The 10565-nt window shown below is 55.6% G+C and overlaps 2 protein-coding genes across 4 annotated transcripts in view; both read right to left on the bottom strand.

The window, feature by feature from the left end:
- CNOT12 (CCR4-NOT transcription complex subunit 12) overlaps nucleotides 1–413 on the bottom strand; it is a 14504-nt gene extending 14091 nt beyond the window's left edge. Inside the window, exon 1 of the mRNA XM_085298401.1 lies at nucleotides 333–413. The gene's annotated coding sequence lies outside the window, so the exon portion shown is untranslated. The remainder of the gene's footprint in view (nucleotides 1–332) is intronic.
- A 1098-nt stretch (nucleotides 414–1511) lies between these two features.
- On the bottom strand, nucleotides 1512–10476 carry SSRP1 (structure specific recognition protein 1). Of its 3 annotated transcripts, XM_085298399.1 has the most exons (17): nucleotides 10167–10476; nucleotides 9904–10055; nucleotides 8869–9054; nucleotides 8384–8489; nucleotides 7468–7658; nucleotides 7154–7384; nucleotides 6955–7058; nucleotides 6609–6737; nucleotides 6001–6222; nucleotides 5701–5780; nucleotides 5028–5168; nucleotides 4810–4855; nucleotides 3983–4106; nucleotides 3064–3234; nucleotides 2608–2699; nucleotides 2260–2443; nucleotides 1512–1869 (listed from the first exon to the last, which is right to left on the bottom strand). In XM_085298399.1, exons 2-17 carry the CDS (start codon nucleotides 9955–9957, stop codon nucleotides 1801–1803), a joined length of 2130 nt encoding a protein of 709 aa, XP_085154525.1. In that variant the 5' UTR covers nucleotides 9958–10055; nucleotides 10167–10476; the 3' UTR covers nucleotides 1512–1800. The 3 variants fall into 3 exon arrangements, with proteins under 3 accessions (XP_085154525.1, XP_085154523.1, XP_085154526.1); XM_085298397.1 differs by having other exon boundaries at nucleotides 9904–10476; XM_085298400.1 differs by having other exon boundaries at nucleotides 5028–5166; nucleotides 5708–5780; nucleotides 9904–10475.
- Nucleotides 10477–10565: the final 89 nt, after the last annotated feature.

Genomic DNA, 10565 nt, shown 5'->3' with positions numbered 1-10565 from the left:
GCCCCCCCCCCCGCTGCATATGCACCGCGGGCCCCGCCTCGTGACGCGCCCCGCCCCGCCCCGCCATAGAGCGCGGCCGGCTAGAGCGGCGGCGTGGCCGCGTGGCCGCGACAGCCGCGCGCCCCACCTCCCGCCCGCGCGTGCCCCCGCCAGGAGGGGCCGGAGGCGTCACGGAGAGGCGGGCCAGGGCTGCCCTGTGCCCCCGGCCCGGGYGGGGGGGGATGCCACCGAGAAGGGGGCTGGGGACCCCTCCCCCAGCCTCACAGAGGGCCCCGTCGGCGGGGGCAGAGGCGCCGCCTGCGGCCGGGAGCTGGGCGAGGAGGTCCACTTACCCCAGCTGGCGTCCCCCCGCGCGGGGCGCGGCAGGGAGCCATAGAGAGTGCGGCCGGAAGGGCCATCTGCCGTCCAGCTGCGCATACCATCGAGAACGCACCAGGGCAATCTGTCAGGGTTATGGCGCTCCGCCTCCGGCCCAGAGCCTGGGTGGGCTCCTGCCTACACCTGGGGACAGCCGTAGACCCCAGGGCACACGGTCCTCCACCCCATCCCCCCCAGGGGCAGCTGACACTCCTGTCCTCCCCCCACAGCCACCTTCCCCCTCTCCCGGCAGCAAAGATCCTGGGACTGCCCCCCATCCAGCTGCAGCACACAGCCAGCCTGCAACACCCGCCTCCTCCCAACCCTCTGGCTCCCCGGGGTGCTAGGGTAGATAGCGTACAGGGCAGGGCAGCACAGCGGTGCTGGTAAATAAGTGTGCGGTGAGGGCCTCGCCCCATCCCCATGGAGCCCGTTCACCCGCAGTGATTGAATTACAGCCAGAGCGGGAAGTGGCCACAACAGGTCAAGTGGAAAGACGGTAATGGAGGGTCCCAGCGCCRGAGAAGAGGCATTAATCGGATCAGCACCTATTCCACCCCCATCTCCACAGCGGAGCCAGCAGCCATGAGGGGCTAGGGTGGCCACGCAAGCACTTGGCACCACCCCCGACCCTCTGTATGGGGGATGTGGGGCTCAGAGATGCTGGCTGTGGCCCCCTCCCCCCACACACACATCAGGGAGCGGTGTGGGCAGGAGCGGAGGAGCCCTCTAGGCCCCACGCTTTCCGCTGAATTGCATCAGGATCGACCATGGGGCCTCCATTAGGAGCCTGATGGCTCCTTAACAGAATTAGGGATGCCGAAGGAGGGGCTCGGGGCTGCTAATGGACRGGCAGGGAGTGAGCTCAGCCTCTGGCCCCGTTTCAAGGACGAAACGGAGCTCAACCCCTGCCGGCTGCAGCTGTGAGGAAGCAGCCCCAGTACAACTCAGCCCCAGGGTCCCGCAGTGGGGGGAAGAAGGAGCCCACCCTGCTCCCTCTGCCTCCCCCAGCTCCGCACCCACACTTGCTCCCTTGGTGGGTTTTTTTATTCAATTCGTCACATGAATGGACCCAATATACAAAAAAAAAAAAAAAAAAAAAAAGGAAAAGGAAAAGGAAAAGAAAAAGAAAAAAGGAGACTGAAACAAGCCCGAGTATTTAAAAAAAATAAATTGATGAGAAACAGGGCTGAGGTGAGACTGAGGCCCCTCCTGGCCTCCCTCCATGAGGTCTCGCTCCCCCAACCAGGCACTGAGGGGAGAGGGTTTGCCTACCCTGGCTCGTGTCTCCCTGCCCCCAGCAGTATGGGCAGGAGGACGCAGTGTCGTGGCAATGTGGGTTCAGAGCCGGCTGTAGCCCAAGATCCAGGCCCCTGACACAGGCCGGCCCACTCCAGTCCTCTCGCTGACCTGGGAACCAGCCTGGAAATGGCGGGGATAGGGCTAATCCGAGCCAGAYGCAGAATCTTCTGAGCTGGGGGGCAGGCTGGCAACTCCCTCCTCCTCCGAGTCCTGCGGCAAGAGAGGACGTTAGCACAACGGTACCTCAGCAGCTCCTGTTTGTGTGCCTCTCCCGTGCCCCAAAGCAGGGGGATGGGTTGGTGGCAGGGGCTTTGTTCCCCCTTGGGAGCAGGCAGAGTTGTCAACATCACCGAGCACACATGTCCTCCGCTACAGGACCGCTGTGCAGGGGCCAGCTGCGCATGGTATAAAGATGGGCCAGGAGGCCATTCCCACAAGGGCGAGATGAATGTACGATAGACAAGATGTACCAGAGGGGTGCGCTCCCTACAAAGGTGGGATGGGTGTACTATTCCCAAAGAGATGAACTGAGTACACYATAGAGAAGATGAGGCAAAGGACACCCACCCGAGCCTACCAACAGAAGTGGAAGAGCCATACCTCCTTCTTGCTCTCTCCAGAGGAGCTCTCATCACTGGAGACAAACTCCTTGCTCTTGAAGCTCTCACTCAAATTCTTGGCAGGGGATTTGGTGGAGGACAAAGACTTGGAGGCTGCAGCTTTCTTCTCCACTTTCCCCTTCATCTGCTTCTCCTGCTTCTTTTTCTTCTTTTTAGACCTCTCTCTGTGGAGAGTAGAGGCAAAAGGAGAAGCATTACCTTGCTGACTGCCCACAGCCAAGTATACACCACAGTCCTAGGCACCGTGGTGGCTGGAAAACAGGCAGATTTCAGACATGCAAATCCCTGCCACCTGCCCCTGCCAGCCCTCTCTGCTCAGCATACTCACGTCTTGGAGCTCTCTGATTTRCTGCCCACACTGTACTCCTTCATGGCCTTCTCATAGTCCCTCCTGGCATCTTCTGCCTTACGATCCCATTCCTGCAGCCAGAGTACAAGGTTGGCAGTGCCTTCTCCTGCATCTAGTCCTCCACCACCATCTGCACCACCAGAATCCAACACTGCCCCCACCCACCGCACACCAGCACTCCTACCATACACCTCACCACCTCGGTCAAGACCGTGCCCATCCAGCAGCTCCCCAGCCCAAAGACATCATCTCCCCACTGCAAAGCTGCTTTTCTGACCTCCTGTTTATGGAGTGTCAGGTTCCTGAGACCAACCAAGGGCCTGCCATGCTTCCTTCCTCATGTCCAGCCTCTCCTTCCTAGACCAGGATCTTCTCTCCCCATCAGCACAGCAAACTAGATGCCCCCTGCAAGTTCTTCCCCATCATGCACCTAACCTCTTTCTTCTCCTTGGACATGGCTTTCCAGAGCTCCCCGGCCTTCTTAGACAAGTCTGTGATGCTGATGCCAGGGTGCTCTGACTTGATCTTCTCACGGCTGGCGTTCAGCCAGAGCATGTAAGCTGACATCGGCCTCTTAGGAGCATTGGGGTCTTTCCCTTTCTTGCTCTGGGAAGTAGGGAGAGAACAAGCATGAAAGCCTTGTGTAACACTATTCATTAAAGACTTCAGGGCTGCCCCAAGACATGGGGCTAGGTCTCATTTTGCCTTCTACATCCCACTAGTAATTCAGCTCTATCATCACGGWAGATGGATTATCAGGCCACACCTCTAACAATGGAAAGTACCCACTGGACAGGCTGCTGGAGACAAGGTCTCCAACAATCAAAAGGACTTGCTAGGCACAGGCTACAAATCCTTTAGAAGGGACTCAACTCAGACTCATCTGTAGGATGAGTAATAGTCTGCAGAGGAGCCAGACTTGGACAACTGACCCCACCAGGGCAAAGCATGAGGTGGTGGTGGACAGAAAGTTCCACCTGAATGAGAGGAGGAATTTCTTCACTGTGAGAGTGACAAAGCACTGGAACAGGTTGCCCAGTGAGGCTGTGGAGTCTCCTTCTCTGGAGATATTCAAGGCCCGCCTGTATGCAATCCTGTCTAACATGCTCTAGGTGACCCTGCTTGAGCAAGAAGGTTGGACTACATGATCTCCAGAGATCCCTTCCAATCTTTTCGATTCTGTAATTCTGTGAACCTGATCAGACTACAGCAGAAGCAGGCTGAAGTAAAGGAGCTCAGCTGATGTACTGGGACCTGCACCTCCCCTGGTGTTGCTCCCAACAGGGAACAGCAATCCATGCTCCAGGGACACCACGTCCTGCTCTTCACTACCCCATCAGCAGCAATCTCTCACCTCCAACTGCTTCTTGCGGGGCTTGCGGTCTTTGACAATCTTGGCCTTCTTGGCTGGCTTCTTCTCATCCCGATCACTGTCACCATCACCACTGGAAGAACTAGCTGAGGCATTGCTGTCAAATCTGTGTGCAGAAACYTGGCTTCAGGAACAGCTCAAGATCCCAACCCAAATGAGATAAAGCACAAGGTGAGGGAGAAGTAGCAGTGACAAGCACACAGTAAGACTTGCCCCTGTACTTTCCAGGCCTCTAGCAACCTGTGGTTCAGAGACTTCCTGAGCTGAAGCTCTTGTATTCGTGCTTAACAGTCCTTAGTGATTTTTCTTCCATGAACATGGCTGGTCATTTTCTGAATTCCTGTAAGCTTTGGGTGTTCACCCAAATCTGGCTTCTGCTAGCACTCGTGATGCCCCTTGGCTCCTACAGGGCAACTGTGATTCTCATCCACTCTCTCCCACCAGTCAGCATTATATGGACTTGTATCCCACTCTCCTCCTACTGTTTTCTCTTTTCCAGCCTGAAGAGCCAAGGCTTCCTCAACCAGGCCTCATCCAGAAGCCATCCCATACATCTTATCACTCCCCTTGCCCTTCTTAACTCTTGTGCATTTTATGATGCTGTTTAGGAGGCAGAGAACCCAGAACAAAACTTACTTCTCACAATTTTAGGACCAGGGATTTCTAGAGCACTACTAGCTGTATCTAGTGCATACTGCATTGTTCATACAGCCCCACACCACTGCCGTCCCCAACGCAGCCCTCACAAAACACAAACAGCATCTTCCAAAAGCCACCCCAAGACAGAATCCTGCCCAGCCTCTACTCACTCTTCAGCCACATCATCATCTTCTTCTCCAGGGTTAAAAGACTCATCTGGAAGGAGAGATTGCAGGGCTCAGCTTACAGCAAAGCAAGGACAGACAGCCCAGCAAGAGAGGGATGGCAGTAACCCCCAGGGCAGGACTTCACAGAGTGGGGAGAAGCCTTGAGCACCAAAGACAGACTCCCAGGCAGTCCCTTGTGCATAGCCGGCCTCAGCCCTCACCAGTCTCCTCCCCAGACCCGTCACTGCTGTCGTTAGCGTTCTCTTCCCGGATCTTGCCCTCCTCTTTCATCCTCTCCAAGTAGGCATCGTGCTGGTCCTCATCTGAGTCAGCATATTCATCATAGCTCTGCTTCATACCCTGTGGGAGAGATGGAGTGAGAGCAGCCCTCTGTTCTCCCTTCACCTGCACACACATGACCTCTGGAAACTACAACTCCTGGCATGCTCCTGGGTGCACACAGCCCCTGGGCAGGCCCCTACACGCGTGCATGGGCCAAGTTGGGAGGGGAGGAGGGGACACCCACCATGTCCCCTCCTTCTCCCCACCAAGAATCAAGGGAGGGAGCAAAAAAGGCACCTCTAAGGTGTTAATTGAGTTAAGTGAGGGCCCCTCTCACAAATCATGCTGGAGTTACTGGGATTAGTCATGGATCACCACAGCCATGCAAAGGAAACCTGCACCAGGAGGAGGAAGAGGAGGAGAAAGAGGAAGAGATATCGCACGGACCTTTTTCCTCTATAAGGGCAAGGAGAGAAAAGAGAGGTAAAAAAAAAAAAAAAAAAAAAAAGGAAAAAGCAGCAAACTTTGGGACGGAAGAAACCCCTAGCCCTCTCCCACCCCAGCCTGTGGGCCAGCTGTTCCAGCAGGGCACAGGGAACTGGCCTTCCTCAGCAGGTACCTCCTTGAGGCCTCGGTTCTTGATGTTCAGCTTCTTGGCATTGACGAAGTCAAAGAGCTTCCCATATTCCTCCCTGCAGGAGAGAGAGGCCAGTCAGAGATAGGCAGGAACTGAGGTGTTTGCACACCTGAAACATCTCTATGGGGAGATCTCCCCATAGAAATCACCTTTCTGTGCTAGTGAGGGTATAACATTTGTGACTGACAGGGAGGACACGGTCAGCAGGACTGCCTCACAGTGCAAGGAGCAGCCTAGGGGGTACAGCAATACCCTGGCACACACCCCATGCCCACCTCTCTATGCTGCTGAAGGTGTACTGTGTGCCCTGCTTGGTCTCAATCTCAAAGTCAAAGGAGCGGGTGGTGGTGGTCCCACGGGCAAAGTTGACGAAGGAGATCTCATCGAAGCGAATGTGAACGGGTGGCTTGTGCACATAGATGAAGCCACGCTCCAGTGGGTAGAGAAGCCCCGAGCTGGCCTTGTAGGAGCAGGTGATACACTGGGCCCCAGAGTGTCTGTGAGGACAAATACAGTCATGTTATGCCAGCAGGGAGCTAATGCCCTCCCTGCGTACACCCCAAAGCGAGACTGAGGATCCCAGCAGCCCAGACAAATCCATCAGCTGCTCCCCCAGTGTGAGCCCCAAATCTTGCAAAGTGCCCTCTCCCTGATCACAGAAACAGAGGAGAAAGAGAGGGGCCAGTCCTGCTGTCAGAGTCAGGGAGGAATCTCAAACAGCATTTGAGATTACAAAATATATATATATAAGATAAAATAACAAGTATCTCCTATCCTATAGGGGACAAGCCACACATTGGCACTTCCCCATCTCCATGCTCACACGTGGAAGGGAAAGAGCCCAGGTCCCACTGCCAACAATGAGAGGAGCAGCACGCCTCACCCCTGGAAGTTGCCRGGAACAGTGATCTTGCGATTCACCAGCGCCTTCATGACACGGCTGACCATCTCATAGAGGGAGCCCGACATGTTCTTGGTGAGCCGTCCCTCAAAGCGTTTCTCCACCTCCTCCCTACACAGCCAGAAGAAAGGGCAACAGTAAGAACAGGGAGCTCAGACTCCAAAGAGCCCTTAGCAGGCAAACAGGGAGACCAGCTCACAAGCCCCAGTGGCTAGATGCCCCYGACTAGGTCCAGCATCAGAGTGTGGGGATCGTTACCTCCCTCCCAGCTTTCCCAAGCCCCCAAACCCAGGTGGGGTCCACGGGGTTCCAGGGAAGAGGGACTCACTCGTTCATGTTGAGAGTCAGTGAGATATCTTCATCCTTGGAGAAGAGCAGGATCAGGAAGTGGTAGCGGGTCTGGCCTTGCTTTATTGGGGGATCCAGGCTGATCTGAAAGAGAAAAGGAGATGAGAAGTCAAGAGCCCCCAAACCTGATACTCATCATGCTTCCCTTGGGGAGGCAAGACCCCTTGTCCTCTCCTCACCACAAAGAACATCTGCCGCTGATCCTTGTGTGGGAGCAGGAAGAGGCGCAACACAGTAGTATAGGGGATCTTGTAGTCAAAGGTCTTGCCATGGAGATGCAAGAAGGTGGGATAGATACGGATGTCGTATCGCCCGCGAGGCGTCAAACACTGAAGTTCTCGGAAGATGCAGATGGCATCCCCGGTGGCCTGGATCACATCCGCCTTGGAGAGGACGTTCTGAGCAAAGGCCTGCAAGGCAAAGGCRCTGAGGTCAGGCACCAGGCGAGGACACCCAGCTCCCCCCTCTGCCCCACCTGCTGCTCTGCACTCACCTCCACAGGGTCGACGCCATCCTCCTGGGTAGGGGGCACATAGAAGCGAACCTCCATGAGCGAGACCTCAGCATCATCGTTCTGATGGAACTCCAGCGTCACCTCGTTCTTGCCTGTTGTGCACTGAGACACGTTGCTGAGGGGGATCTCAAACACTGGCTGCTCCCCAATGTCAAAGGAGAGAAGCTGTCCTACAGGAGGTGGAGAGAGGAGACGCAGCCAGTCACAACAGGATCGAAACTATTACTCTGTAACACAGGAATAAGAGTCTAAGGTCCACGATGCTGGGCAGACCCAAGGTGAATCTGATCCTAGTGCCCATCTCCAGCAGCAGCCGCCTCAATTTCCTCTCAAACTCCAGCAACGCTTCCCCTCTTCATCTCCATACTTCCTGCCCAAATCTCCAGGCTTTCTCCTTCAACTGTGGTCAGCCACAGGCCCAGGAGAAAGAGACTGAACACAAGCAAAAAGAAGGGAACTGTCTATTCCCATTTTCCACCGGTCTCAAAGCATACAGGAGCATTCAGCTCCCCAGGCTCCTTCTAGAACTGGCACTGCCAAACATAGACCTCCCACACAGTTGTTTTTCACTGAGCAACCTTTGTCTGTAGAGATCTTCCCCTGGGATTTGGGGCCTGCATCTATTTCCTGTTTTCGTAAGATAACTAGCATCCACCCTCTTCCTAAGTCCACCCCTTAGGAAGCAGGTAGCTACAGATGCCCAGAAGAGCATCTGAAGCTGTTAACAGGTGCTGCAGCAACAACTGTGCTGCTGGGAGGAGAAACTGCTCCTAGCTACTGGATACCTACCTACCTCCACTACTTTAGGATGGGAGGTCCTGTCTGCACCCAGCACAGATTCCCTTTCTGCAGTAACCCAGTCACTGGGCTGTATTCCTGTCTCACCACAACTCACCTCCAAACCTCACCGTCCCCCAGTTCCAACCCTTCACGCACAGGTCCTTCTCCGCCAGTTCCAGGCGGTAGTGGGCCTTGAAGAAATCTGAAAGCTTGTCAAACTCCTGGGCCAGGGTGAGAAGCAGAGGAAAAACATAAGAAACTACCAGGTGCTCATGGGCACTGCCCAGAGTGCATAACGAGGACAGAGTCCCACGTGCAAAGGAAGCAGCCAGAAAACCTGCAGTCAGAGTTGTTCTTAAGGGGAAGGAGGTTGGCACTGCAAGGCTCACAAGCAGCAGAGCTAGATTCAGGACAAGCAAGAGGCAGCAGCACAAGCCCACAAGAGAATGGATGGTGTTAGGGGGAAAAAAAAGAAAAAGCGAACTCCACATTTTGAAAAAAACAAACCCACCAGTGAACTCTGTATTTTGGGGRGGGGGGGGGAAGTGAACACAGCAGGGCTCAGCCATCAGTCAGAGAAAACAGGGCTTGGGGGCTCACCGATTCCCGGAAACCATCGTATTTGTAGACGTGACCGTTCTTGGTGAGCAGCTTGAGGCCATGACCAAGTGCCACACGTCGCCACACGCCCTCTGCCAGCTCCGACGCCTGGATGTTGTCCACCTTCCCTGTCTTGCTGTTCTTGAAGATCACGCCCTGGCGGCTCAGACGCAGACGACCATCATTCTGACAGGAGAGGCAGGCATGAGGCAGCTCACCCAGCGCTCACATCCGCAGAAAGTGGGGACAGCCCAAGGCAGACACAGCCATCGGGCCCTGGAGCAGGGAGCTGCCTCTCTTGGCACGAACAGATGGCTGTATAACCCCTCCAGGTGAAACAAGAGGGCTCCCTTCAGCATCCCCCCTAAGGCTTAGTCCTCCAAGTGCTCCTTGCCTAATACGGGATTCAAACAACGAGGAGACAGTCCTTTCTCACCAGCACCCTCTGTACCACCAAACAGTGCCATAACTCTGGGAACAGTCTCCCAAAAGTCATGAGATTAAGGGTGAGCCACAGATACTCAACAACACAGGACCACACTGCCTCGTCCCCAGCACTAGAACAAGTCAATGTACAATGCACAACCCTCTCACAGTAGTTACAGCATTAATTGGGGGAAGGGGGGAGGCATTTACCGCTGGCACCCCTGCTCCTGGAAACATTCCCAACCACAGCCTTGCTAGCTCCACAACAGGCAGGCACTAAAAGCCCCTGTTGATGCTCCAAAACCACTTCAGCCCTAGAAATGAGGCACCTCCGCTCTTGTTTCCGGCCAAGATAAGCCAAGTGCTTTCTGCCAGGACCAGGCAGAAGAGATGTGGGGCCCACGCCCCAGTGCACAGCAAGGTGCCTGAGGCATCTCAAGCGTTACTTCTATGAGGCCACATCTCACACTGATGCGTCATCTGCTCGTCTCCGGCCCAAGAGACACAGCGAGCAACACAAGGCTTTGACAAGCGTGTGGGCCTGCAAGATGCTCCCGCTGCAGCCACAGGGAGCCCTGCCTCTGCCAGGCTTCTGTCCTGGGCTCTCACCATGGATCCCTTGACCTCCTGGTATATCTCATTGAACTCCAGCGTGTCGGCCATGGCAGCTTCGGGGCCGGGAAAGCTGCGGCACCTGAATTCTCAGAGAGGAAGGACGCCAAGAAGTGACTCTTTCAGTTCCCTCCTCAGCCCGGCATGCCCTGTTTGGGTGGCAGGTGAAGACAACGTCTGAACGGTGCAGCACTGGAGGAGGAGAAAAGGGTGAGCAGAGCACAGCAAGAAGACTCCTTCAGTTCAACCCCCTCAGGCACCTCACGGAGAAGGCTTCTATCCCGGTAAGAGGTTTGCCCAGTCTGGATGGACAGGAGCACAGAGGGCTGAAAAGCGGAGAAACAAGCAGGGTCATCCCAGGACCCCCCACTCTCCACCTGCTCCTGCACCTAAATCCCCCTTTCTTCAGCTAGCCTTGTCTGCATCCTGCATCCCTGCCCTCGAGTGGCCAGAGCCCAAAGTCCCTGGGGACAGACACTGCCTGTCCCACTTTAGAGGAGATAGGCAGTCCACCGGGAGCTGCCATGGAACAACCAGACAACCGCCCAACCTCCCCTGTACCCTGCTGTCCTCCCTTTCCCCAGCACCCGCTGCGTCTCCAAAGCTCACCCTTGAAGGCACTCTAGCCCCTGCCAGCCCCGACCCCCCACCCCCTCCGC

This window comes from Rhea americana, unplaced genomic scaffold (genome assembly GCF_003343005.1).
Source record: "Rhea americana isolate MKP2758 unplaced genomic scaffold, rheAme1 scaffold_139, whole genome shotgun sequence".
NCBI lineage: Eukaryota > Metazoa > Chordata > Aves > Rheiformes > Rheidae > Rhea > Rhea americana.
This window is presented reverse-complemented; position numbering and strand designations above follow the sequence as displayed.